Below are 24,470 nucleotides of genomic sequence, written 5' to 3'. Positions count from 1 at the left end.
GTTAGTGTTTACTTGATGTTCTGGAGTCTGTTTGCGCAGGTGTCTCTCACTGTCAGCTTGGTCATTTTCCCCTTCATTGTCAGGTGTCATGAGATCAGGAGAGAGCAGCCTTTGTCAGGACCGTCCACCAGTTCTCAATTGAATTGAAAATCTGGACTCTGACTCCATGACTCTAGGACTTTCACGCTGTTCTTTTTGAAGTTATGCCTGCGTAGCTTTGGTTTTATGCTTAGATATGCTGCCTTCCCCAAACTTGCAGATTTCTTGCAGACTTTAACAGGTTTTCCTCCAAGATTTCCTTGTATTTTGATGCCTTCATTTTACCCTCACAAGCTTTTATGGGCCTACTGCAGAGAAGCATTGCCAATACATGATCCTGTCACCACCATGCTTTGTGATGGAGATGGTGTGTCTGTGATAATGTGCAGTTTAACATGGGGTGTAGTCTGATGTTTGGCTTCATCAGACAACAGAACCACCTTCTTAGCTGACTTCAGAGTCCCCCATGTGTCCTCTGTGTGTTGTTTCTCCTTACAACATTCCCGTTAAACTGGGATTGGTGAAGCACTCAGGCGTGGGTGTCGTCTGCATAGTCCCTCTACAGTTAGTGTAGCTTGGCATTCCTTCAGAGTCCATCAAGGTCTCTTGTAGGCCTCCCTCACTTGTTTTTATCGATGGCCTACTCTAGTACATTTTCACCTCTGCTGTGCTTTCTCCGTTTCTTCATGATTGATTTACCTGAATATTCTGTGACTTGGAGATTTTCTTGTTTCTGTCCCGACTTTTGTTTTCATGGAGTTGCTTGTCATGTTCTTTTGTCTTTATTGGATGGGTTAGGCCACCGCACTGACTTGCCTCAAGTTGGACTTTCCAGAAACAATCAAGTGAAACCCCCTGCTCTGCCGTAAATTTAGTGTTGCCAAACAATAAAATACGAAAACTTCAAAGAGGTTGAATACTTTTTATGGGCCCTGCATGTGGTAGCAGTCTCTCTCGCTCTCCTCTCTCTTTCAGCCTTGCTACACTCATCCTGATCACAACACCATTTGTCTCAGCACATGAATTCACTCAGAGTGACACACACCTTGTTGGTCCTGTCTAGCAGCTACAGAATGGTCTTCAGATTACAAGACTGCCATTCTTAGCCAGCATGGCTAAAACAAAACTCTAAATTTTTCATTGGCCAATGAGGTTTATAACTGCAAGGGTGTCCGTTACAAAGCTCTTTCTCAAAATTGAAAGTCAGCACGGCTAACCCTAACCATAGCTTTCGTAAGAAGACACTGGCAATACCGTCTCTTAGCAGCCGTATCGCTGGCATACGAGTCCTGTTAATCTTTGTCTCAAGAAAATACCTCCAGATAGTCAATGTTTTTTAGTGAAAACTTCAAGCCTTGCCCTCCGTTGCTGAGGTGTTTCACTTGCATGTTGTTCACCTGTGGCTTTTGCTTCATTTCGACGTTGTCTCTTCATCCGTGTCGTTAGCACAGTGGTGTTTGCTGCAGACAGTTCCTTCATAGTGAGAAGTGAGGTGCAAGCGCTGAATTAAAAGTGCATGCATGTTGCATCTAGTGGCTGTGGTTGAGTGCCAGCAGAGCGGACTACTCCATACACACACAGGTCTTTCGTTTATACTGTAGATGTCTAATGGTCTTTACAAGACTACTCTTCTGAACCAGCAGAGCTAAAACAAAAATATTTTTTTCATTGGCCAATCAAGTTTATTAATGCATGGGTACCTGTGACAAAGCAGCAAAATCTCTCTCTTTTTTTCCTCCAGATTCAAAGTCAGCCTAGATAACAAAGGACTTTCTTTGGTTAAAGTGGCTAATTGTTTAACATTTGAAGAAGCCTCTTATGTCATAGGAGTCTTCTCTCTCTTTCTCTCTCCCACCCTCTCCTCCTGTGTCTTTCAGCCTTGCTACTCTCGGTTCTCCTCTCAGATAATCCTGGTCACACTATCTTTTGTCAGAGCTGAGCAATTCGCTCAGGACAATGCGCCCCTCACAGCTTTTCTTCTCTCTCTCTCTCACTCTCTCTCTCTCGTAGATGCTGAAGTTAGAAAATACAACAGGAGACTAAAACCAATTTAAAATAAAAAGCAATTTCTTTATTCTTGGTGAGTTAAACAGACTGCCTGTCGATAGCTCAGTGCAACTGATTTGGGATCAGGCAGATTGCTTAAAAAGAAAAAAAAATTCCTCTCTTTTATTACCTAGCTTGTTCATTAGCCAAAGAGAGAAAAAAACATAGCAGTTCATTTTGAGCAATACCTAGATTGCTGTAAGTTATGGTAACATCCTGATTTATTACATACAGGAGTGTACCAAAATAAAGAGTTATCAGGCACTCACATTCCTAAGGAATACACCCTTCTCAATATATACACACAAGACCAATTTAAGCAGTTTCTTATTGTTCATTACATCTTAATACATAATTCGCCTCACTCACTCACGTACGTCCGTCCGAAGCCGAATGCGCAGCTGCCCAAAAAACCTTACGAGACCGATATCCAACCCCAACATCGCAGCAGGCGGCTGATTTACAGCCGCAAAAATTCAAACTTCGATTAAAGCTCTAGAGGCCTGAAAGACGATTTCGACTACAGCTCGAGGCCTAATTACTCATTCTGATTCAATTCCGCATTCATTCAATACACCTATATCAGGTTTGTGGTGCTTATACTTATTACTATACAGTAATCCCTCCTCCATCACGGGGGTTGCGTTCCAGAGCCACCCGCGAAATAAGAAAATCCGCGAAGTAGAAACCATACGTTTATATGGTTATTTTTATATTGTCATGCTTGGGTCACAGATTTGCACAGAAACACAGGAGGTTGTAGAGAGACAGGAAGTTTATTCAAACACTGCAAACAAACATTTGTCTCTTTTTCAAAAGTTTAAACTGTGCTCCATGACAAGACAGAGATGACAGTTCTGTCTCACAATTAAATGAATGCAAACATATCCTCCTCTTCAAAGGAGTGCGCGTCGGGAGCAGAGAATGTCAGAGACAGAGAGAGAAAAAAAAGCAAAAAAAAATCAATAGGGCTGTTTGGCTTTTAAGTATGCGAAGCACCGCGGCACAAAGCTGTTGAAGGCGGCAGCTCACACCCCCTCCGTCAGGAGCAGAGAAAGAGAGAGAGAGAGAGAGAGTTTGTTTTTCAGTCAAAAATCAATACGTGCCCTTCGAGCTTTTAAGTATGCGAAGCACCGTGCAGCATGTCGCTTCAGGAAGCAGCTGCATAAAAGATAGCAACGTGAAGATAATCTTTCAGCATTTTTAGACGAGTGTCCGTATCGTCTAGGTGTGAGAACAGCCCCCCTGCTCAATCCCCCTACGTCAGGATCAGAGAAAGTCAGCGGAAGAGAGAGAGAGAGAAAAGTAAAAATCAAAAATCAATACGTGCTGTTTGATCTTTTAAGTATGCGAAGCACCGTGCAGGAAGCATATTGCTTGATAAAGCAGCCATATGTAAGCCCAGCAAAGAAGAGAGCAATGTGAAGGTAATCTTTCACCGTTTTTTTGAGGAGCGGCCGTATCCTCTAGGGGTGCGAAGAGCCCCCGTGCTCACAATATATTTGAGGAGTTTTATTTAATACGTAATACGCGCTCTGGTTGGGTAGCTTCTCAGCCATCTGCCAATAGCGTCCCTTGTATGAAATCAACTGGGCAAACCAACTGAGGAAGCGTGTACCAGATATTAAAAGACCCATTGTCCACAGAAATCCGCGAACCAGCAAAAAATCCGCGATATATACTTAAATATACTTACATATAAAATCCGCGATGGAGTGAAGCCACGAAAGGCGAAGCGCGATATAGCGAGGGATTACTGTATACACTGCTGACACAAACTCGTGCCCGTTTCATCTTATGTTGTCGAAACGGGCTCTTTGTCTAGTTAGTTATAAAGAGATTACATTCTTATAGTTTGAATATCTTCATTAGATTATATTTGTTTGGTTAGATTAATAATTCTTATTTATTAATCTATAAGGGGCATGTTTCTTATAGTTTTAAGTAACAATTCAGAAAACTATCACATTGATTTATAATATCACAGGGTGTTCTGTTAGTATCAAGAGATCAGCATTTTCTCATAAAGAATGCAAATTAGTCCCTTAAACTGTGCACAAGCTTAATTCTTTTTCATCCTAAATGAAGAACAAATCATATCCATATTACTAACCGATAATAAACCGGATATGGATGCAGGGACACGGCGATAGGACCATGAGACGTACTGTGCAGGTGCGCGTCTCATAGACCCGCAAGCAAAGTCGTATCCACCGCGAACGAAGGAGTCACGGACCAAGAACGAAAGAGCTCAACTAACGTGAATGAGAAATGAAGCAACAACGTGCCCATAGCTACCACTAACGACACAGCCACACAAAAAAGAGAATTCTGCGCTGCACCACCCCCCATGAGTCACACGTAAGAGGCTACGGAGGCCCCACAGGTCCACAAAGATAGTATGGAAGCTGCAGACGTCACTGCCATATTGTGAGTGGCACTACTGCGGAGTGAAGTTAGGAATAATGTGCTGCTTGGGATTGTACAAACCGCTGAACGCTTTACACCAAATTCAAACACAATACAGCTCAACGATACAAACACAAGTCCACCTCGATAAGATCGATGAACGCAGGCGCCTACAACGCGCATCTGAAACTGTGGAAGCAAAGCAGGCACGGGTTCAAAACGAACGAGCTCGACTGACGGATATACAAACACGAGCCCACCTGGATAAAATCAATGAACGCAGGCGCCTACAACGCGCGTCTGAAATGCCGTGGGCAAAGCGGGCACGGCTCCAAAACGAACGAGCTCGACTAATGTATTTCAGGATACCCAACGCCGTGATTAGGCGAGCAAAGCGAGCAGGGGGCGGAGCCCCCTTGTAGAAATAATAAATCATATAGCTCTCTGCAGCATGATTAATACAAAATACAGTCCTTGGTATTTGTGAGTTAAAAACTTATAATCATTACAGTTAATAATGTTTTTTCTTCCTCAATCTCTCTCACCCAGCCCCTATCCTTAATTCTGGCCACAGCACCATTTGTCTCACCCGCAGACTTATCTGATTGTGACATGCCCCCCCACAGCTTGCATATTCTCCCTGGCACCTGCAGGACACAAGCACTTTGTGTTTAGATTACACAAACATCGTCTTGGCCAGCATAGCTAAAGGAGAATTCCTTTTGTTGCAGAGGCCATTTGAGTAAGCTGTTTCGGTGTCCACTACTCTCAGCCCTCTTGCTGTATTGTGTGACTTTAGATCATAACTGCCTTAATAGTCGCATTCCAGTGGTGGGGCAGCTCACTGCAGTGGGTCATCTGGGCTGAAGGTGGCAGTGTAGTTTCACCCCATGCACATCACTTAGGTTATATAGTGCCTTTTAGAATTAAGTTTCTCTAATTTACAAAAGAGTTGAAATGAGTGGCCTTGTGCTTCATAATCCTGAGGCACTACTCTGCAATGTTTTCCTCTTCACACTTTTAGTTTCATCAGGTAGTTAAGTTCCTGAAGAAAAGTCAAGATGACATTCTTGACCTGAAGATGTCCGTGATGAAGAAGGACGGGGAGATCCTGGCCTCTTCTGCCAGGCTGGTGAAGATGGAAGAAGAGAACCGCAGGTAAATCACAAATCTCTTCATGTAGGCCTCTTGAGGAACAATTTTAAGGGCCCCACAAGGCGTTTCACCACGTCTGTCTTCTCGCAGGCTTAAGCTGAGAGTGGGAAAGCTGGAAGAAGTTGGGAAGAAGCTCAGCATGCAGAAGAAGCATCTACTGGAGCAACTGTCCAATGCAGAGTCGGTAAGATGTGGGAATCTCTACAAAGGAATGACTGTGGATCTACTGTACTCAGAGAGTGAATGAAGTGTCCAGACCAAATAGGTTATCATTCAAAAGATAAAACCAATGGGAATCAGACACAGCCATCCACCCCAAATTTATTCTTATGGTTGCAACATCATTGGGTGGAAGAGAGGAACCAACACTGGGTGGGACACCAGTAATAAGAGATGCGTCTCTTATTAATTTTATAGGTTAATAGGCTCATCATTGTCACATTTACAGGGTTTAGTGAAATTCTTGCCTGAATATGCTATTATTAAGCAAACATCTTAGGTGCTATATAACTCAGAGTGGTTGGTGTGTGTGAGTGTTATGAGACTTCCATTTGAAGGAGAGCATGTCTTGCTACCACTCATTTCACCATCTCTCCCAATTCTCTCCTCTCTTTCTCAAAGATGCTGGTGTCTTTATGGAGCCATGCCAATCTGTCCGGGCTGCACTCCAGGCGTACATCAGCGAACGCGCCATTCTGGCAGAGCCGCACAAATTCATCTTATTGCCTTAATAAAAATATGTCGAGTTACCCCGACTCTTTGTCTTTTCCTATGCCAGGATGCCAAGCCCAGAAGTGAAACATCTGCTTGTTAGAAAATAAAGTGCCCACCTGAGGGCAACTCTTGAACTGCATGTGTGCTTAAAATGGTTATTAAAATGAGGGTTTAAAAAAAGGATGGGCAATTCAGTTCCTCCTCCATGCCACTCTAAGATGTGATTACGTGATGCCACACTTGCAGAGTTTCATGGCATCATATTTCAATTAAAGTGCAGTCCACTCTGTATGTTTAGCTGCTGCAATCCCTCACATCTCCCGGGAATTGGGTTCAATACCCAGCTCAGTCCTTGTGGAGTTTGCACACATCTTCTGTGTCTAAGTGCCCATGTGGCTAGGCTTTCCTTCTACATTCAAAAGATTATTTCCCCATCTTACAAGAGTGCATGAGTGTGTGTGTGTGTGTGAATGAGAGTGCCTGCCTGTCAACCTGGAGTCCTATGCTGGTCCGTAAAAGATCTGTTTTTTTAAGGATTGGCATCCTGTTACTGCCAGACACTGAGCCGATGAGTGAGACAGCTTGGCACAGAATTAATCACCACCCCAGATTGACCCTGTGACGCCTGTCTTTGCATAGCGCAGTTGCTGTGTGTGTGTGTGTGTGTGTGTGTGTGTGTGTGTGTGTGTGTGTGTGTGTGCTCGTATTGACTTTATATACTGCCTTGAACTAACAAGACTGCGTCCACTGCTTCACCTCTCATTTTTATCCACCATCAGCTCAGTAATTCTATGATGGCAATCAGTACAGCAGCTCATCCGAGTCTCTTATTTTCCATGGATGATGACCTCATTCAGGAAAGTCAGTAAAATTGTGTTGAAACTGATGTGAAGATTAAGATTCCTCCTGCATAACATTCCGTTCAACTTATCACTCATTCCTCAAGGGGCCATCATCCACTTGGCCTCACCAACCCTCGGGGCTCATGTAGGTTCTTCTGTTTCCAGTCCAAACTCCATGACCCCCCCCCCAACCCCCCGCCATCCCCATTTCTTGTGGTAACTGGTAACTACTGTATGCACATGTCTGGAGAACAAAGAAGACTTTGGTCCTTCTGCCCTTGGTCCAAGACGCAGGCCTTCACTTCTGAAGCTGGACTCGCTTATTCTACTCATGGCAATGATGGCACCTGAGTGGGCTGCGTTTCCCCAGTTTGTCTCTTTAAGGCAGTGAATGGCAATGTGAACTCAACAGCTGCTACCTGATTCAAAAATAGGAAATAGTGGACCTCTACAAGATGGAACACATCACTGACAAAGCTATGTTGTCCAGAAGGTTGTATGGTTTGAGCCATGAGGCTTTTCTAAGTTAAAACTGGAGAGCCAGATGATGCCATTTATCCCAGTTCTGAGGGCCTGGCATCGTCCAGCTCTCACATAGAACACCTTTTATAATTTGGAGATGAGGATGGGATATGTGGGCTGTGCACCTCGGAATCTGTAGGTGGTCCGTGATGGCAGTGAGGCAACAACTGGCCTCTGAGGATAGCAGCAGTCTCTCTGGTACTGATTGGTTCACCTTTATTAACTACTTGGATTCACCCACACACTGTCTCACTGAAGGTTTGTGCCAACAGTATATTAACGATGGTCACCCCCTTTCTCTGTCACAGTCTTGTCTTCATTGGCAGGGTCACACTCTTGTGGGTGTCCTTCAGCCACTGGATGAGGATTTTATTGACCTCGGCAGGCCTAGAAACAGAAATGAAACCATTAAGGACAAGTAAAATGAGAGGACTCTAAATGGAGGACTTGAGGGTATTTACAGTGGGGCCTCCCTGGAGAGTTTCCTGTCATTTGTGAGGCTTTCACAGCAAAAATGACCAATAAATGAGAATGAGCTTTAGCAAAAAGCTTTGGGAAAGTTTGACATCCAAGTCATGGAGACATGGAGGTACCATAAAATGAGAGCAGCCCCCTCTCCAGAGCCAGGTAAGATGAGAAGAATCCAGCTGCAGACCTCAGAAGCTCAACAGAATGACCAATCAGCTTGCACAAACATGCCAAGAAGTTTATGGCTATGGGCTCCAGAACTACACAACACACGCCCAGCCCACCACACTCCTACTGAATGAAGTGGGTACTACAAGTAACATCCATCTTATTTAGACCATACGTCTACTACAAAACATCCCCAGCCCATCACACTGCACTTACAGGCCACCACAAGCCACATCCAGTAAACTACACTCTTACTAAATGACACGCCCACATCAAGACCCACCCACCACAAGTAATGCCCACTGCAAGCCACTCCTACTTGATGACATGTCCAGTGTAAGACACACCTACTACAAGCTCACTCACTACATGACACTCCCACTACAAGGCGGTTTTCAACATGACACTCCCAACTATACAGTACGCCCACTACAAGCCATGCCCACCACACGACACTCGTACTAGTCCACATGACCACCGCATGACCATCTTACTAGACAATACATCCACTAGAAGATGAGCCTCCTACACGACACCCACTCAATAGTTGACCTTACTCCTATAAAGCCCCACCATAGCCAGTGTTGAGGTTATTTTAGTAGAAGGTAATGCGAGGTACGTCTTGAGAATGGCATGTCGTGAAAGACAAAAACTGACTGGGCGTGTCACGCCACAGGACTGACATACATTGCAAAGTCTACCTAACATTATCAGATGTCTGCAATTTGAGTTGTGGAGGTCTGCAGCTGGACTCCTTTTCCCAAGGTGGCTTCAGCAGATTTCTATCAAGCTTCTATTTTGACATCAGCAAAAAGGGGAGGAGCAACTACTGTGAGTTAATGCTGATTGGCCCTTGGAGGCACTTACAGAGGTGAAGGTCCAAACCATTAGTGGCAGCACCTCAATGGGATGAGGAGGAACATCACAGAACTGACAGAGCAGCCATTGACAAGGAGGACCTTCCAGACACAACATTCAAAAAGAAGTCCAAAGGAGACAAAGGCAAATAGAAGAAGAGTAACCTGGCAATCCAGAATGACAATACAGGATGTCTTTAAGAGTCTCTGGTGGGACTTCTGGAAACATCATTATATGGCTACTTGAGTGGTGCAATGATGGTCATACAAGAGGCACTCAGAAGGACTGGCATGTGAGCTGTAGATATGAACAAGTGATCATCTTCAACTCTGGTCCAGAGGCCATTACTTCTAAAGTCACATGGGGACACTGACAGTCTTACATAGAACACATTGAGCCCTGAAGTGACTCCCAGGAAAAAGAACTTACAGCAGCTTTGCACAAAGGATGGTATCACTTGTACTGGAAGCTGGATGTAAGAATATATGACAGAAATCTTGGGTTTGAAAGCTGACATGTAGGAGAGCTTCGGCAAAGAGTATCAGTCCATACTGGACAGCAGACTGGCAAAGTCAAAGAACTGCACTATAAAAGTGGTCTCATGAGGGAGCAGCTACAGGGGCTGCCAAGTCTGCTAGGACCCCATAAAACAAGTTTATTAAGAACATGAGGACTTCCACGTTGTCCAGCTGTTGTTGAATGACATCTTAGGACCATGAGGGAGAATCGCAGATCAGTACATATCTGGAACGTATTGGGTGTTCAGGAATTGAAGAAATGTGCTGGGCATAGGAAGAGCAACAGCTGACCACATTTGAGTGAGAGGAGGGGCTTGTTGGTCAAGGAGAACGGCTTAATTAAACACCTCAGAGAGTTGGGAGTCGTTAAACGAATGAAGTTTAGGGACTTGTACTGGAATATTATGAAAGACCCCAGAGGAAGTGACCAGCTCATTGGGACTGGTCAATGTTAAGGGTGCAATAGGAGTTGTGCCTGCCAATCTGGAATCAATCTGGGATTTTAGGAATCAACATTGCATGGCTAGTTGAGTGGAATCAAGGTTGACACACAAGGGGCATCATGTCAGACTGGCATGTGAATTATGGATATGAGTGAGTGACCACCTTTACACTCATACTCATCTAGAGGTCGTAATTTTTGCCCTTTTAAACAAATTCAAGTCTTAAGCCAAAAACTGGAGGACACTAGAGGGTGCAGTTACCCATTGGCATGCATGTGGGGCTCAACCATTTAAACAGATGACCACTGGAATTGAAGAATGACCCCTTAAGTGACCTAGAAAAGGACCTCCGATGGGAGCCTCCTACAAGGAACTGGTGGGTAGATAGAGTGCATGGCACATAGTAAGAGATATGACAACCAGAAACTGGCCACTGGCACCTAGAGGTGCATCAGAAAAAGGTGTTACTGACCGCCATATTGGACAGTAAACTGGCAAACCTTAAAAACAAAGAACATTACTACACTATAAAGGAGTCCTATAGGGGAACAGCTGAACAGACTACCAAGTGTCCCCCAAAAATTAGTTAATAAAAAAACGTGACTTTCCATGTTCCTTAAGGTAACAGACAGCCTTCACTGCTGCTGTCGAGTGAAATGTTTCCATTGTTCCTCCCTGTGTGAGAGTCTGCTGCCAAGTGTATGGCCAGTGCCCACCAGATTCTCACTGAGCCCCATACTGCTTTCAAGTTCCATTAGTGGGAAATTAGAGTGGGGGGCCTTCACCAATGGCTAAAAAAACTGAATGATAAAATAGCAGGACGGGAGATAACACAATTGACAGCAAGCCACCAATCCCACCAATTCAAGGGCCAACCCGAGCACAGCCATGGCACACCTGTCCATCTGTGTCCAGTGGCTGCACTCTTCAATGTGACCTCTGGTCAGCTTTGGAATCTGAAAGACAAAAAAAAAAACAAAACAGTGGTCAGCACCAGATAACGTGATTGGATAAAAGCACATCATGGGTGTGGCCATTCTGTTAGTGATTGGATAAAAAGGACATCATGGGTGTGGCCATTCTGTTAGTGATTGGATAAAAGGACATCATGGGTGTGGCCATTCTGTTAGTGATTGGATAAAAGGACATCATGGGTGTGGCCATTCTGTTAGTGATTGGATAAAAAGGATGCCATGGGTGTGGCCATTCTGTTAGACACTCATATTTCAAAGTAGTTAGTAAAAGTGGCCGAGATTCCTTGGACATTACAAGCGCCGCTCTTTGAGTACAGGCTCGGGTAACAAACGCCGGATTGAGACCCTGTCACTTTCTTTACATTTTATTGTGTGGTAGATGTCATTTGAAATGGTAAAATTTGTCCCTTTCATCCTCCAATTTATAACCCATTATGACAAAGTGACAACATGTTTTCAGAAGGGCTTGCAAATTTATCAAAAATCAAAACTGAAATCTGTCATTCCTGAAAGTTTTCAGATTCTTTGCTGTGTCACTCCACATTCTGCTCAGGTCCATTCTGTATGCTTTAGTTCTTCTTGAGATGTGTTGAGAACTTGATTGGGGCCCACCTGCGTCCAACTGAATTAACTGGATGTGGTTAAGAAAGGCACACGTATACACAGAAGGTGCCACAATTCATAATGTATCTCCAAAAACCAAGCCATGAGCTCCAAGGACCTCTTTGTTGACCTCGCTGATCAAGTCGTGGTGAGGCACAGATCAGGGCAACCATTAAACTCTTAAGTTTCCCCAGGAGCAGGAGTGACCCTGGGAAATGGGAGACTTTTGGAACCTCCAGGACTCTGCCTAGAGTTGGCCGGCCAGCCAAACTGAGTAACTGGGCAACAAGGGCTTTGGTCAGTAGGGTGAACTGAGACCCCCACGGTCACTCTGACAGAGCTTTAGAAGTTGAGGCTGTCAGAAGGCCAACCATCTCAGCATCACTCCACCAAAGTGGCATTTATGTTGAAGTGGCTAAATGGAAGGTGCATGACGACATTTCAAGTACGCCGAGAGCCTGAGGGAAAAGATTTGTTGGTCTGGTGAGACAAAAATGAAACTCTCTGCGCAGAACTCCAAGAACAATGCCTGTGGTGAAAACAATCACCTGCCTAATGCCATTCCTACGGTGAAGCACGGTGGTGGTGGCAGCATCACGCTGTGGGGCCAGGGAGACTGGTCAGAACTGAGGGAAGGATGAATGCAGCAAAATGCAAAGAAGTCCTTAAAGAAAACCTGCTGCAGAGTGCAGAGCACCTCAGACTGGGACAATGGTTCAATGACCCAAAGCATGGAGCAAAGACAACACTGGAGTGGCCTTGGGACGAGTCTCTGAGTGACCGTGAGTGGCCCCATACCACACGTGTGGAGAGACCAGAAGATGGCAGTTTACAGATGCCTCCCATCCAGAAGATCTGCATGAACTGTGCCAATCCAGGTGTGCAAAGCTTGTAGACACTTAGCTGAGGAGACACAGAGCTGGAATTGCTGCCAAAGGGGCTTCTCCAAAGTACTGAATGAAGGGTCTGAATACTTGTATGAAGGAGAGAGTTCAATTTTTGACTTTTAATACATTTACAGATCTTAATGAGGACATGCTTTCACTTTGTCATTACGGGCTATTGAGGGTACAGTACATCAATGGGCAAAAATGTCACATTTCTCTGTGTCAGGTGACATCTACAACACAAAGTGTAAGAAAGTGAAGGGGTCTTAATTCTTTGGGAATACCCGTTTGCACAAATGTCAAATCCCTTTTAGGACCTGCTGCCTTACTGCTTCAGGACCCGGGTTCAAATCCTTGGTCACTCTGAGTTTTTAAGCTCTGCTTGTATCCTTGTGGGCTCTTCTCCCAGATCCACATATGCTTGTGGTGGGCTGGACATTCACCGACGTGACTCTTTTGAACAAGCTGTGAGTCGTTTCTTTTGATTCATCACTTTGTGTCTCTCTTCTTTAAGCCTCCACCCCCCATTAAATTTCCTCCAATCTAATTGAGTGGCCAAGCTGTCTATCTGCTGCCCCAGTGCCAACCTGGCCCTCCTATAGCTTTACACCAAACACAATCTCACCGCTTATACTAGAGTGGAGTGAAGCTGTGAGGGTCTGTAGATAGGCTGGAGCAGGATTATGATGGGGGGCATCGCTTCCTTATTTGCTTGACATGGACTAACAAATACCATGCTGGATTTTGGGTGGGATTGGGAGTGCAATTGAACTATAAAGTGCCTGTCAAATCTGGCAACCCTTGCCGCCAGCTGGGCACCGATTCACATCCAATCTATAAATGAAACTTACGAGATCCTCCATCCCTTTGGTGAATATGGGCAACAGCACTATGTCCTTCCCCGCTGTCACCATCAGAGCAGGCATCTGGATCTGAAAACAAATGGGGACACGTTAGAGTGACACACGGAGGGCAGATGGCAGAGAGGAAGAATTCCTGCATTATTTCTAAAGACAGTTGCGTTTGTTCATTATTGATGAATGGGTCACATACCCTTTCTTGCCACCGTAGCTAATTTGTGTTTGATGATTAGGCACACCTGGAATTCAGTTGTCACTGCCAAATGTGTTCTTTAAATGTCTTGTAAAATTTAGAAGTCCTCATCTTTCAAAGTAATTTGACCCAAAAATGAAATAATGCAGTGTCTTCTGCTCAGCTGAAATGGCCATGCACTACTGGATCACCAGTATGGGGGGCACACACAGGTGAAGACTTATGAACACTCACATGCATACAAAGACAGACACAAATTCAGATTGTTCATAGCTAACACAAGCTGGGCCCACAGGTGTACACGTGCTGCCAGCAGCCATGACACCGGTCACCCACCTGAAGCTAAGCATTTTCAGGTCCAGCCAGTACTTGCATGGGAAACCATCTAGAAAAAGCTGGGATTGCAGCTGGAAGAGGGGTGGGTGAGGTCCGCAGGGGGCATTTACTGCCCTGGGGTCTGTGTGCAAATCCCAATGCTTAGGTGCAGTGACGGGGACACTTTCCTGCCAATATGGTGACATCCTCCAGATTAGACTTAAAAGTGAAGTCCTGACTTTCTGTGGTCATAAAAGATCCCTGGGCATCCTTCCTAAAGAGTAGGGTGTTTCCCCATGTCCTGGCTAAATTGTCCACCATGGCCTGGTCATTTTGGCCCCCTAATCATTCACTGTCCCTTATTGGCTAAATGTCTCTCACACCCCTTCACCAACCGGCAGCTAATGTGTGGCGAGTGCACTGGCTCAAAATGGCTGATGTCACATCGTCTAGGTGAATGCTGCACATTAGTGGCGGCTGAAGTGGCTCCACACTCTCTGTGTAAAGCACTTTGAGCAGTTAGAGGAGCACTATAGAAATATGGCTTCTTCTTTTACATGCACATAAACATACAAGGATACACACATGCAAATATATGAAGGCACACACACACACATAAAGAAATACACTTACACACATCAATGGCTACATGGGGTGTCTGGGCTCTTTAATTAACTCCATAGACACCATAGAGAGGTTTAACGTGTGGCCACACCCACCACATGACATACCACCTCAGGATCCCAGATTAGCACCCGAGTACAGCCATGCGACAGGTGACACCTCAGCACCACACTAGTTCAGATAGAAATGAAACAGTGGGAGGTTTTATATGGTGACTGGAGTGCCAATTCTGCCAACGACCCCCAAGTGTTCCCTGCTGGTTGGAGGCACAGACAGCATGAAAACCTAAAAATCAACATTGTAGGGGGTCTCTAAAAAGCCTTTTTTTTCTATTATGCCAGAGCATGATAAATCACTCATTGCCTGTTACTGAAGAAGCAAAAAAGTGTTAGGGAAGTCTGAAAGTGCCAGGCTGGGCAGACTTAGATGCTTGAGTGGCAGTGGCCTGGGCGGGGCTAGAAATGAGGGGCGGTGAGCTGGACAGAACTAAGTGTTTCAGTCTCAGCGGGCCAGGTGGGCTAGATGGCTGGGTGGGGCTATATACTTGAGTGACAGCTGACTGGGCAGGGCTAAACAGTTGAGTAAAAGTGGGGTGGGTGGGGGTAAGCTGTTGAGTGTCAGCAGGCCAGATGACTGCTTGAGCGACAGCCAATTGGGCTAAAAAGTGGAATGGGTGGAGCTAAGCTGTTGAATTTCAGCAGGACAGGTAGGTCTGGATATAAGAGTCTGGGCAGGGCTAGACCCTTAAGTGGGAGTGTGTGTGACCAGATAGTGGAATGGCAGCAGTCTGGGTGGGAGCTAGATGTTTGAGTGGCAGTTGATTGGGAAGGACTAGACATTTAAATAGGATTGGGCTGAACTGGGGCTAAGCATATGAATTTCAGCAGGGCAGGTGGTTCTAGATGGCTGGGTAGGGGCTAGATGCTTGAGTGACAGCTGAGGGGGCAGGGCTAAATAGTTGAGTGGCGGTGGGCTGGGCAGGGCTAAGCTTTTGAATTTCTGCAGGACAGGTGGGTCTAGATGGCCGAGTGGCAGAGGGTGGTTGGGGCCAGACAACTGAGTGGCAGCAGTCTGGGTGGGGGCTAGATGCTTGAGTGACAGCTGACTGGGAAGGGCTACAAAATTAAATAGGAGTGGGTTGGGTGGGGGTAAACATTGGAATTTCAGACAGGTTTAGATGTTTGAGTGACAGCAGGCTGGTCAGGGTAGCATGCCAGTCACTGAGATGGGACTAGACTGGGAGAGTGAAGAAAGACCCAGATACTAAAGGCATGATATTTTAATTAATTCATTCTTGTGGGGTGGTTTGATATACAGTATTTGATATGTTCCATTGTGTGGCAGCTGTGTGGCCTCCCATGACCTTGCTGCCACTGTGTCTCAAGCTTGGTGACAGTGTCCTGTCCCATTTTTCTATCCAGGGCTGATCCCACCTCAGTGACCCATACCCTTTTCTGTGGTTGTACCATATTGGAACAGCAATGTATGACCAATGTGTGACCAGGCGTCATGAGACCCTGACATTTTAGCTGATGAGATTAAGTGGCACCCATGTGGGCAAATGGTCAGTGGTGTTAAAGAGGCACAGAGATGCTTGTTTTGTCAGACAAGCCTCCACCATCCTGAAGTTAGCACAGGAAGTTCTTTCTCACCTGGCATGCAACTCCCAGGAATGAACATCAAGCTGCCTGAAGCATAAAGAAACAGAAAGGGCAACAGGAAAGAAATGCCACTCGAGCGCCGCTGCCCCTCTTAGTTAAGTATAGACATCGTCAACGGAGCCCAGGCCCGTGCTGAAGAACAAGGAGAGAAGGAGATGCAGCACTGGAGAGACGCACCTTTCCCATGGGCTTCGTACAAAGCCACTGCCAGTTCCTCCTCACGTTCCTGTACCAGTTAAGTGGGCCTCTAGAAACGCAAACACAAAAAGTTTATATTTTTATCGTGCCGTTACATGCAAATAAATAAATAAATAAGACGGATGATATGCTCACCTGAAGCCAGACTTCTCGTATTGCTCGACGTAGACCTGGAGAGCGGACTCACTCAGTATGCTGCTCCTTGGGATATCTTCAGGGAGACCAACCAGCAGCCCACCTGCAATAAAGTCAACACCTCGTTAGAACAGCTGACGGGTCAGAACGAAACGTTTGATTGGTCTGCGCATCTCATCCCCATCGGAGCACGTGATTGGTCAGATCAGCAACTCTGATTGATCAAAGCATTATGGGGGATCAGAGCAGATGATTGGTCAGAGCATCACATCACAGTTTAAGAATCAGCAGCGTATGTATGGGGGGGGTGGTGGGGGGGATTAAATAAAGTCTTTGTTCCCTAGCGGAATTTTTAAGTTTGCTCAAAAACAAGCAAATGAAGAGTCTCGAATTTTTATGGTAGTTTCATGTTAATGAAGAGAGAGACAGCCAGTGTTGTGCAAGTTCACATCTCACAAGAACTCCCTCAAAGTTCAGTTCGCACAGATTCAAATGAAGAAATTCACGTTCACAGTTCACCATCTCAATTCTGAACTCGTATTTTTTAAGGAGTGACAATAAATGACCCAGGAGTTTACTTTTGTCAATTTTGCATGCCTTATATTAGGCTCTTACAGTGTTTTTGAATAAAATACAATAATTATGAAGACTTTTTTATTTAAATACACTGCCCACCCCTGGGTTTGGTTAACCAGATATACAATTTTAAGAGATTGCTATTTTCATGGGAAATGTTACGTATGCATTATTTTCACTTTTACTTTAAAACTTTAGTTAAAACAATTTTTTTGAATGAACTTTTCTTCAAGATCGCATTGAATTTTGATTCCGTGTTGGACTGACATCGTGACAAAGCAATGTATAACTGCCCGTGAGTGAATATCGTTTCTTTCTCTCTAATAAATAAAACGACTTTTTTGAATGTTTGTCCATGCTCTTTCTTCTTCGCTTAGTTGTTGACGTGTCATCTTGAACGTATAAAATTATTGTCCTGATAAAATTTATAAGAGCTGAGAGCGCAGGAAGTGTGTCTGACAAAAGCATTCACTCGACTGAGAGGTTAGATGACCACGGTCTTGTTTGACAATAGTTGTAAGTATGGCGTGACTTGAAAGAATCTCATGTTAAAAGTCTCCGTGTCACGAGACTAAACACTGCGCCAACGTTTTTGGAATCTTTTAATTCTCGCTGGCAACCCTAATTAGACGATCTACAAGTCACCGACTTAAAGTTTAAATCTGAACAATATATTCGATCTGTTTTCGCTGTTCTGTAATAATAAGCGTTTTTTTTTTTTGCGAATTTTCATACTTCCATTTCTCTAACCTGCTCTGCATGTCTGCGGTGGGTTGGCGCCCCTGCCCGGGATTGGTTCCTGCCTTTTTTTTTTTTTTGCTTTGTTTTTTTTTTTTCTTCTTTATTTCGCCTTATACAATTTCTTGTATTAGGAATTTGTTAGTTTTCTCATACCCCTTGGGGTCAGAGTGCAGGGTCAGCCATAGTACAGCGTCTCTGGAGCAATTACAGGTTAAGGGTCTTGCTCAAGGGCCCAGTAGAGTAGGATCTCTTTTGGCAGTGACGGGGATTCGAACCGGCAACCTTCTGGATACCAGCGCAGATCCTCAGCCTCAGAGCCTTGTGCCCTGTGTTGGCTGGGATTGGCTCCAGCAGCCCCCGTGACTCTGTGTTTGGATTCAGCGGGTTGGATAATAGATGGATGGATGGATGTTCTGTCTCCAGTGTTGTGCGTGAACGAGTTCAGAAAAACGACTTCATTGAATGATCTCATTATTCTAAGAACGGTGAACTTAACGTAACGTATCTGTTTGAATTCAGCGGGTTGGATAATAGATGGATGGATAGATGGATGCTCTGCATGTGATTCGCGCCAACATTTTTGAATTCTTTACGACGTTCTACTTTGTCATCTACTCTTTGTCTTTTATTTCCGGCCTTGGGCGTGGACTCGTCTCGTGGGATGTATGAGTGTCTTTCCGAGAAAATCACGTCTCGTCTCTGTCCAAGATTTTTTGTTTATAATAGAGAGACTTTATTGAGTTCCACCCAGCAAAAAACACGTAGAACCATGTATGCTAATATCCTCCCGTTCAAAAAAGAAATGAAACAAATGCAAGTAGACATCTAAATGGCCGCTCTATTTCCAACCGTGTGACACAAATGGTGACTGTGGAGCCAGCGTGTAGGTGAACTAACCTGTTACGCCGTCGGTCAAAATTCGCGTCACATATTGCAGGTCCAACAGGGGAAAAATATAAAGTGGCCTTGAGAAGTCCAACGTTTTCCTAAAAGTGAAAGCAGAGCTTCACCGTGTGCTCGTGTCAGAGAGGATGCAGCTTAAGCACGAGCAGGCAGACAGATTTGACGTTATTTTTTCCAAATACAAATAAATGGCAAAAAATTTGTATGAAATAAATATTTCTAAAAATCCGCTCTTTGTGCTTATCTGAATGCTGTATTCGGATTCGGCTCCACCCCTACATTACAGGGTAAGGCAAAACGTTTAATCTGAACCGTAAAGCAGATCCAGAATGTCACCTAACGCTGAACTTGCTGACGTTCAAGTTCTTCACTTGCAGATACGTTACGTTAAGTTCACCGTTTTTAGAACAATGAGATCGTTCAATTAAGGCACTCTTCTGAACTCGTTCACGCACAACACTGGAGATAGAACATCCATCCATCCATCCATTTTCCAACCCACTGAATCCGAACACAGGGTCACGGGGGTCTGCTGGAGCCAATCCCAGCCAACACAGGGCACAAGGCAAGAACCAATCCTGGGCAGGGTGCCAACCCACCGCAGGACACACACAAACACACCAAGCACACACTAGGGCCAATTTAGAATCGCCAATCCACCTAACCTGCATGTGTTTGGACTGTGGGAGGAAACCCACGCAGACACGGGGAGAACATGCGAACTCCACGCAAGGAGGACCCGGGAAGCGAACCCGGGTCTCAGAACTGCAAGGCAGCAGCGCTACCACTGCCAGCCGCCGAAGACAGAACATCAAATGAAAATCCAGAAAAAAAAAACACATTACATAAAAGTTAATAAATTGATTTGCACGTCATTGAGAGGAATTGAGAGAAGGGCGACTGCGAGGGCTCCGAGGGCAGATAAAGAGGCGTTTGTTAGAGGAATCTGTGAGCAGGTGACACACCATCTGTGGTCTAGTGACACAACGTCCTGCTTACAGAGGAATCGAAGCATTACACACATCTGAATCTGTTCCTCGGAGAGTCGCAGTCGGGGCGGCTGATGGAACGGTCCTTACGGATGACACTGCAGTTGTGACCCGCTGGGCTGGCTACTTTGAGCAGATGTTCAAAGCTGATCCTCCGGCGAGGACGTTGGATATCTCTGGGTCCATGGTTCTTGAGGCTGATCCTCCAATTAGCTGTGAACCCCCCAGTCTCACTGAGATGGCACAGGTGTTGAACCAGCTGAGGGGGGGCGGGGAATGCTGCAGGGATCTGTGGTGTCTGGGGTGAACTTCTCCAGGCTGGTGGTAAGGCTGTCCTCCTGGCATTGCAAGCAATCTTTGCTTCCATTTGGGAGACTGGCATCATCCCAAATGACTGGAAAACGGGACTTGTCATCCCTATCTGGAAAAGGAAGGGTGATCACCTGGACTGCAGCAACGACAGGGGGATCACCCTGCTCTCGGTGCCGGGTAAGGTCCTTGCTAGGGTCATCCTCTATAGGATCCGTGATCACTTGCTCACCTACCAGCGACCAGAACAGTCTGGTTTTACGCCTAAGAAGTCTACCATCGACTGCATCCTGGCACTGACTGTTCTCAGAGCACAAACGCGAATATCGGCAGAGTTTCTTTGCAGCCTTTGTCAATTTTCATAAAGTGTTCAACTCAGTTGATCAAGGTGCCCTGTGGGACATCCTGAGGGTTCATGGGATCCCCTCGAGGTTGCTGGCTATCATGGCCGGCCTGTACACTGGTACTGTGAGTGCTGTGCAGAGTGGAGGCAGAACCTCTGTGTTTTTCCCAGTTGATTCTGGGGCTCATGAGCAGTGTGTTCTGCTCCTACTCTGTTCAATGCTTGTATGGACTTGGTGATGGACAGAGTCGTGGGGTCCAGCGGCTGTGGGCCATCTGTTGGTGAAGAGGGATTCACGGATCTTGACTTTGCTGATGATGCTGTGATCTTCACGGAGTCAATGGAGGCTCTGATCGGGGCGCTCGAGAGACTGAGTGAGGAGTCTGAGTGTCTGGGCTTACGAGTGTCCTGATAAAAACAAAGAACCAGGCCTTTAATGACCTCTTGGGCACGGCCATCATCAGTGTGTCTGTCTGCAGAGAGAGTGTCAACCTCATCGAGAGGTTTACTGACCTGGGCAGTGACATTCATGTTTCTGGTGACTCTTCCTGTGAAGTCAGTAGACGGATTGGGAGAGCTTGGGTGGTCATGAGGTCACTGGAAAAGGGTATGTGGCACCACCTGATATCTCTGCAAAAGGACGAAGGTCCATGTCTTTAGAGTCCTGGTGCTTCCTGTCTTGCTATATGGTTGTGAGACATGGATGCTATCCAGTGACCTGAGATGAAGACTGGACTCCTCGGGTACCTTTGGTTTGAATTTGTGTTGCTCATGGAGTCCAGAATGAGGCACATTACCTGCATTGTGAGGGAGAGTCAGTTACGGCACTACGGCCATGTGGAGCGTTTCCCCGAGGGTGATCCAGCTTGTAAGATCTTCATTGTTGGGGACCCGAGTGGCTGGACCAGGCCAAGGGGTCGCCCACGTAACACCTGGCTGCGGCAGATAGAGGGTCATTTCCGGAGGTTGGGACTGGACCGCGTGTCTGCCTGGGGGATTGCCAACTGGGATCCCAAGCTGTTTCACTGTGTAGTGGGTGCGGCAACACGCTGTACCAGTGCAGGCTCCCCAACTTGACTTGACTTAACTTGAGAGGAATGAGGATTTGATCCCTTACGACTCGGTCAGAATTCTGGCTCCCACAGATTGGCTGTGTGTCACAATCATTCAGTCAATCAATCACAGATACTCCTGACCTCAGCTCGTGATGTGTATGAAACCCACCTGTCCACAGAATCAACTTCTTCTATTCCAACCTCTCCACCACCATGAACTGTCAAAGAACATCAGGGACAAGGCTGGAGTGGGCTACAAGACCACCAGCAAGAAGCTTGGTGAGAAGGTGACAACTGTTGGTGTGATTATTCGGAAATGGAAGAAATAGAAAATGACCATCACTCGCCCCCAGTGTGGAGCTCCATGCAAGGTCTCACCTCATGGTGGTGAGCAGGCCCCACAGTGTGATGTGTCCACCTCTGTCCTCAACTGTGCGGATGGTGTTCTTTGGGTCACTCTCAGCATTTCTCTTCTTCCAAACATGATGGGTCGAGTTGATGCCAAAGAACTCGGTTTTTGGTTTCATCTGACTACAGCATTTTCTCTTAAGCCTTCTCTGAATCATTTAGATGTTCACTGACAAACGTAAGGTGGGCCTGTGCAATACGTCTTGAGCAGGGGGACCTTGTGGGCACTGCGAGATTTCAATCTATGACAGCATAGAGTCTCGATGCATGCTCGATAATCCAGATAAGGAAATTCTTGAAAGCTGATTCAGTTCATCTGGACATAGTTCTTTTCCAGGGAAATACGTTACATCACTCATCCAAGTGACTTCCTCAGGTTTCTCCAACCTTATAAACAGTACCTTTGCATAATGTCAGAAACTAGCACCATTGACTAACAATGGGCCATGTGGTCAATGATATGTAAATTGTCCATTGATCAAGGGCCATGAGTACCATTCACTGTGGTGGTCCCAACTACCTTCAGATCATTAATAAGCTCCCCCCATGTAGTTTTGGGCTGATCCCTCACCTTTCTCATCATCATCAGCCACCCCACAAGGCAAGACCTTGCATGGAACTCCACACCAAGGGCGATTGATGGTCATTTTCTATTTGTTCCAGTTCTGAATAATCGCACCAACAGTCGGCACCTTCTCACCAAGCTTCTTGCTGGTGGTCTTGTAGCCCACTCCAGCCTTGTCCCTGACGTCCTTTGACAGGTCGTGGTGGTGGAGAGGATGAAATGGAAGAAATTGATTCTGTGGACAGGTGGGCATCATACTCATCACGAGTTGAGATCAGGAGTGTCTGTGATTGATTGATTGATTGATTGATTGTAATCTGTGAGAGCCAGGATTCTGGCTGGGTTGTAGTATTTCAATGACATGCAAATCAATTTCTAACTTTGATGTCATGTGTCTTTTCTGGATTGTTGCTCGATATTCCGTCTCACTCCATTAAAATGAAACTCCATTAAACATTCCAGACTCTTCATTTCTTTGTTATTGAGCAAACTTACAAATTCAGCAGGGGATCAAAGACTTATTTCCGCCTCCTGTAGTATTGTGGTGGACAAGGGGGATGTCAGGGACCTCTAAGACATGATGTGATGTTATTTTGGAGAAAACCAGTGGGTAGGACTGGCAAGCCTTGATGGTCTGAATGACCAGCTCTCACCCAATGTTCTGTGGCATAACAGGGGCATCAGGCTCACACTTGACTGGCACCATGTTGCTTGTTGTGACTTCTGAGGTCTCCTGTTGTGTTACACGGGTGGATCCTCCAAAACATTTTTCCATTTTTTTAAACCCCAATGACCCCCTGACCCAAGGTGAGGTTCTCATTTTGGGGAGAGAAAGATGGACGTGGTGAGGTCAGGTTGATCTTGGAGCACATGCTGCATGTTGGTAAGCACATGCAAGTTAAGAATTTCACCAAACTGAGCACACGTGACGATATTGACGCACGTAAAAGCCCCCCTAATACCCTGCAGACATCTTTACCTCTTTTACAGACGCCACTGGTGGTCAACATGCCTCTGCTCTGTTCCTGAAAGTAAATAAATAAAAGTTCACCGCCTGTCACAAGAAGGGTTTGTCACTGCAGTTTTAAACATAACAACAATTTCTTATTATTTTTCCACAATTTTTGTCTGCCCCACCATTTTACTATCAATACTGACGTTCTGCGTCTTTAATCGCCAGTTGCCACTCACTGGACGTCCCGCACCCAATCTACAAAATACGCCAGCTACCCTTTCTCCATGTCCAAGTTTCTGGATTGTTGGTAAAAAAATGAATTTCTGTGGACTCGCATCACAAAACACCTCGAAATGGAAGATCTGCAGTGCGGTGAAATGTCTGACTTGGGAGCCGTCAGCAGGGTGGAAAGGAATGGCAGGAATTATTAAGGAGGAGCACATGGCCAGGACAGGAGTGTCACTGAACAGTCAACATGACCTCAGATAAGGGGGGTCACGTTGTACTAACAGGCTAGAGGGAGCAATAAAAGGAGACGACCAGAGTGGAGCCGATGAGATTATTGATGTGGTGCCACATGAGAGGGTGGGCATCAAACTAAAAGGAGTGACAGTTCAAGGTATGGGGTGTAGATGGATGCAGAATTGGCTCAGACACAGGAAGCACAGGAGGGTGATGGTGTGAGGAACCTCATCAGAATTGGCCAATGTTAAGAGTGATGACCAGCAGGGGGCAGTTCTGGGGCCGCTGCTATTTTTAATATCCATAAATAATTTAGATAGGAATATAAAGAACAAGCTGGTGAAGTTTGCAGATGATACCAAGAGAGGTGGATTGGCAGATAATTTGGAATCCATTATATCATCACAGAAGGACTTGGACAACAGGCAGGCTTGGGCAGATTTGTGGACGATGAAATTTAATGTCAGTAAATGTAAAGAATTACACATTGGAAGTAAAAATGTGAGGTTTGAATACACAATGGGGGGTCGGA

At 45.6% G+C, this 24,470-nt stretch overlaps 2 protein-coding genes across 7 annotated transcripts in view; one reads left to right on the top strand and one right to left on the bottom strand.

The window, feature by feature from the left end:
• Positions 1-6,626, top strand: part of LOC114647712 (polyamine-modulated factor 1-binding protein 1-like) — a 46,927-nt gene extending 40,301 nt beyond the window's left edge. For all 5 annotated transcript variants that reach the window (XM_051925405.1, XM_051925406.1, XM_051925404.1 and 2 more), the window contains exons 16-18: positions 5,519-5,652; positions 5,740-5,833; positions 6,271-6,626. In XM_051925405.1, coding sequence (XP_051781365.1) covers positions 5,519-5,652; positions 5,740-5,833; positions 6,271-6,447 — 405 coding nt within the window. In that variant the 3' untranslated portion in view covers positions 6,448-6,626. The remainder of the gene's footprint in view (positions 1-5,518; positions 5,653-5,739; positions 5,834-6,270) is intronic.
• Positions 6,627-7,926: 1,300 nt separating this feature from the next.
• Positions 7,927-24,470, bottom strand: part of ephx2 (epoxide hydrolase 2, cytoplasmic) — a 130,800-nt gene continuing 114,256 nt past the window's right edge. For both annotated transcript variants that reach the window (XM_051925408.1, XM_051925409.1), the window contains 6 exons: positions 23,501-23,546; positions 16,633-16,735; positions 16,477-16,546; positions 13,498-13,578; positions 11,080-11,138; positions 7,927-8,114 (listed from right to left, as the gene is read on the bottom strand). In XM_051925408.1, coding sequence (XP_051781368.1) covers positions 8,030-8,114; positions 11,080-11,138; positions 13,498-13,578; positions 16,477-16,546; positions 16,633-16,735; positions 23,501-23,546 — 444 coding nt within the window. In that variant the 3' untranslated portion in view covers positions 7,927-8,029. The remainder of the gene's footprint in view (positions 8,115-11,079; positions 11,139-13,497; positions 13,579-16,476; positions 16,547-16,632; positions 16,736-23,500; positions 23,547-24,470) is intronic.

This window comes from Erpetoichthys calabaricus, chromosome 3 (assembly GCF_900747795.2).
Source record: "Erpetoichthys calabaricus chromosome 3, fErpCal1.3, whole genome shotgun sequence".
In the NCBI taxonomy this organism is placed as follows: domain Eukaryota; kingdom Metazoa; phylum Chordata; class Cladistia; order Polypteriformes; family Polypteridae; genus Erpetoichthys; species Erpetoichthys calabaricus.
This window is presented reverse-complemented; position numbering and strand designations above follow the sequence as displayed.